The sequence below is a fragment of the Dinoponera quadriceps genome, unplaced genomic scaffold, assembly GCF_001313825.1.
Source record: "Dinoponera quadriceps isolate SergipeBrazil2010 unplaced genomic scaffold, ASM131382v1 scaffold7330, whole genome shotgun sequence".
Lineage (NCBI taxonomy): Eukaryota > Metazoa > Arthropoda > Insecta > Hymenoptera > Formicidae > Dinoponera > Dinoponera quadriceps.
Genome location: NW_014561191.1, coordinates 4,239 through 8,025, shown reverse-complemented (window position 1 = coordinate 8,025; position 3,787 = coordinate 4,239). Strand labels below are relative to the sequence as shown.

The window sequence follows — 3,787 nt, the reverse complement described above, 5'->3', positions numbered from 1 at the left end:
GTTCCACTTGAGATAAATATGTTTGGCTGAGAAAACATGCATAAAATATGTGTGTATACATTTGTCTTGATAAAAATATACGACTTTCACTGTAAATCTATCTAAGTTTACTTAAAATTGTGTTTATTTCCAGAACACCCATTATTTCGGTGAAGTCATGTAACACTTCGAGATTGTCGATAGAGTTTGCTTTGATTCCAGCTATTGCACCTGGTAACAACGAGATTATACGAACGATTTCCAGCGNCCAATACGATACATATATCAGATATACAAAAAAAATGTCTTAGAATAACAACAACTTCTTTCATTTACACATGAACATTATGTGTGTGTACAAAAAATTAATACGATTATATGTATGCATATAAAATCATTGTAAAACGCGACATAAGCACTGGATAAAGAAGGCAAGGTTCCACTTGAGATAAATATGTTTGGCTGAGAAAACATGCATAAAATATGTGTGTATACATTTGTCTTGATAAAAATATACGACTTTCACTGTAAATCTATCTAAGTTTACTTAAAATTGTGTTTATTTCCAGAACACCCATTATTTCGGTGAAGTCATGTAACACTTCGAGATTGTCGATAGAGTTTGCTTTGATTCCAGCTATTGCACCTGGTAACAACGAGATTATACGAACGATTTCCAGCGTTAGCTAATCTTTCTGTCATGCGTAATTTAAATTCTTACACGTTGCCGCAACGTTTCTTCGTTGATGGCTGCACGAGTCAGCAGCTGTTTCACTTTTTTCAGAAGCTCAAATTTGTGGACTAACTGTTACCTCAAAATTCTCAAGCCTCCGTAATCATCTTCTTTCTGAGCTTTTTCTAACATAACTACTTTCTGCTCAGCCAGTCGCAAATTCGAAGCTTATCACACGTTTTTGAGATTACTCGTATTGTCTTTGGAGTAAAGTATCCCCTTCAATGTCAAACCTACTTATCTTTCCTNTTGCCGCAACGTTTCTTCGTTGATGGCTGCACGAGTCAGCAGCTGTTTCACTTTTTTCAGAAGCTCAAATTTGTGGACTAACTGTTACCTCAAAATTCTCAAGCCTCCGTAATCATCTTCTTTCTGAGCTTTTTCTAACATAACTACTTTCTGCTCAGCCAGTCGCAAATTCGAAGCTTATCACACGTTTTTGAGATTACTCGTATTGTCTTTGGAGTAAAGTATCCCCTTCAATGTCAAATCTACTTATCTTTCCCTGCATCCGAAATAAGTGACCATAATAATATATTTATTGTAACAAAAAATAAACATATATTATACAATATGAAAGAAGAGGCTGGTGGTTTACTTGATTGACTAGAATATGATTTCTCTTGGAACTAAATTTCAGTCTTTTATTCTCTGCCTGAAGCTTCTTGACAATTCGCTTGAATGTAAATATTGTTTTCTCCATTTCGAAGGTAGATTTTTTAGCGCATGGTTCCGGCAAGTCTTTATCTGACGATCTAGAAGTCTGACGACTTTTCTGCTTTCAATAACTTTATATATCTGTAATAATAATAATATGCAATGATATCAATTGTTCATTCCTATCTGCGTTTTCTGGATATAGAAAGATAATTCTAGTAAGAGCACTTTTCCAAATGATCCACTTTCTCTCGCAATCGCGGAGTGTCCGAATTCGTCTTATCTAATGCGAGCCGCAGCTCGAAATTTTCACTCTCCAACTTGAGATCCATCATTTCTAGAATATCTTTGGTCATTTCTAATTTTTCCAGCTGGCTGGTCACGCACACATTGCCTTGTGAAATATCATTCAGTAATAATCGCCATATAATTACAAAAATCGGCAAATGTCACGAAAGCACACGAACCTGAGAGACCGCTTCCAGAGCGGCATTGTGGCGCTTCAGTTCCGCTATTTCCAACATGAGCTATTCAACACTTTCCTTCCTTGAGCGTTCAGTCAATTCTTTAAAACGTCTTCTTAGCGTTAAACATTCCATCTACAGTTCATCTACTGTTTTACGTTGTACACTCGACAAAAGTTTCGTCGACGAATCGCCGAACACGTTATCGGTCTTTCGGCTTCTGTTATTTAAATCTGTTTCTTAAATACCATTTCTCTCGTTCTATACACGAGACGACGGATCAAAGTTTCTCGTGATTCGCCAGCAATCTCATTATTTGAATATTAAAGTAAATAAAATATTAAGTAGTAAAAGTAACAACTTATTTGAAGATATTAACTCCTTACCAATGTATTTCTTTTCCAACGTTTCTTCATAAAATGCAATGCAGCACAATTTGTAATACAAAATATCATAATATTCCCATTATTAGTAATAAGTTTAATATGTTCAAAAATAAACATGATATTTCTCCCAAATGTGTTTCCAACTTACTTACTTTCTGATGTTTTCTCTTCAAAATACACACGATAGCCTTCGCACAACAACTTTCTCAAGATCAAGAACTGTCCTGTCACTTGGTAGAACCTATGAATGAAAGCAAAATTATATTATAAGGATAATTGATCAATTCAAATAGACCAATATATAAATGATAAATTATTATAAACATCTCAAACATTAACACTACTACAAGTTTTGGCAATTCTCTATGATTTTGGAATAAAGTTATAGCTTGTCCTTGTGCAACAGCAATCTGTGATGTGAGCTCCTCTATCCTAACATTTGAAGGTAATCCAGAGGGATTACTTTCAATAATATCCTCTACCTTAGTCTCTGCAATCTTAGTCAGTCGTATAAATTCTTGGTGACAATGTTATGAGTAAATAAAACAATGTTGGCATGAAGTAAAAAGTAACACAAGTAGGTAGTAAGTTGTGTCAAGATATTAACTCCTTTCCAATTAACATTCCACGTTTCTCCATAAAATGTAATTTAGCAGAATTTATAACACCATGTATCATATCATTTTTATTGTTACAAAGAAGTTTAATATGTTGTAAAAAAGATGATATTTCATCCAAATGTGCTTGCAATTTATTACCTTCCGGACGTTTTCCCTTACAAAAGATAAACACATGTGTCGTTCCATAGTCTTCTTAAGATCAAAAACTGTCTTGTCACGTGGTAGAACCTATGAATGAAAAGAAAATTATATTATTAGGATGATTGATCAATTCAAATAGACCAATATATAAATGATAAATTATTATAAACATCTCAAACATTAACACTACTACAAGTTTTGGCAATTCTCTATGATTTTGGAATAAAGTTATAGCTTGTCCTTGTGCAACATCAATCTGTGATGTGAGCTCCTCTATCCTAACATTTGAAAGTAATCCAGAGAGAAGTGGATCACTTTCAATAATATACTCTACCTTAGTCTCTGCTACCTTAGTCAGTCGTATCAATTCTTGATGACAATGTTATGAGTAAATAAAACAATGTTGACAAGTGGTAAAAAGTAACAGANGTAAAAAGTAACACAAGTAGGTAGTAAAAGTAAGTTGTTTCAAGATATTAACTTCTTTCCAATTTATTTTACATTTGACGTTTCTTTATAAAATGTAATTCAGCTGAATTTATAATACCATATATCACATCATTTTTATTGTTACAAAGAAGTTTAATATGTTGTAAAAAAGATGATATTTCATCCAAATGTGCTTGCAATTTATTACCTTCCGGACGTTTTCCCTTACAAAAGATAAACACATGTGTCGTTCCATAGTCTTCTTAAGATCAAAAACTGTCTTGTCACGTGGTAGAACCTATGAATGAAAAGAAAATTATATTATTAGGATGATTGATCGATTCAAATAGACCAATATATAAATGATAAATTATTATA

At 33.2% G+C, this 3,787-nt stretch overlaps 1 protein-coding gene across 1 annotated transcript in view; it reads right to left on the bottom strand.

The window, feature by feature from the left end:
* Positions 1-2,228: 2,228 nt before the first annotated feature.
* LOC106750967 overlaps positions 2,229-3,787 on the bottom strand; it is a 2,430-nt gene continuing 871 nt past the window's right edge. Inside the window, exons 2-5 of the mRNA XM_014631689.1 lie at positions 3,168-3,355; positions 2,978-3,067; positions 2,372-2,460; positions 2,229-2,278 (exon numbers count right to left, since the gene is read on the bottom strand). Coding sequence (XP_014487175.1) covers positions 2,389-2,460; positions 2,978-3,067; positions 3,168-3,355 — 350 coding nt within the window. The 3' untranslated portion in view covers positions 2,229-2,278; positions 2,372-2,388. The remainder of the gene's footprint in view (positions 2,279-2,371; positions 2,461-2,977; positions 3,068-3,167; positions 3,356-3,787) is intronic.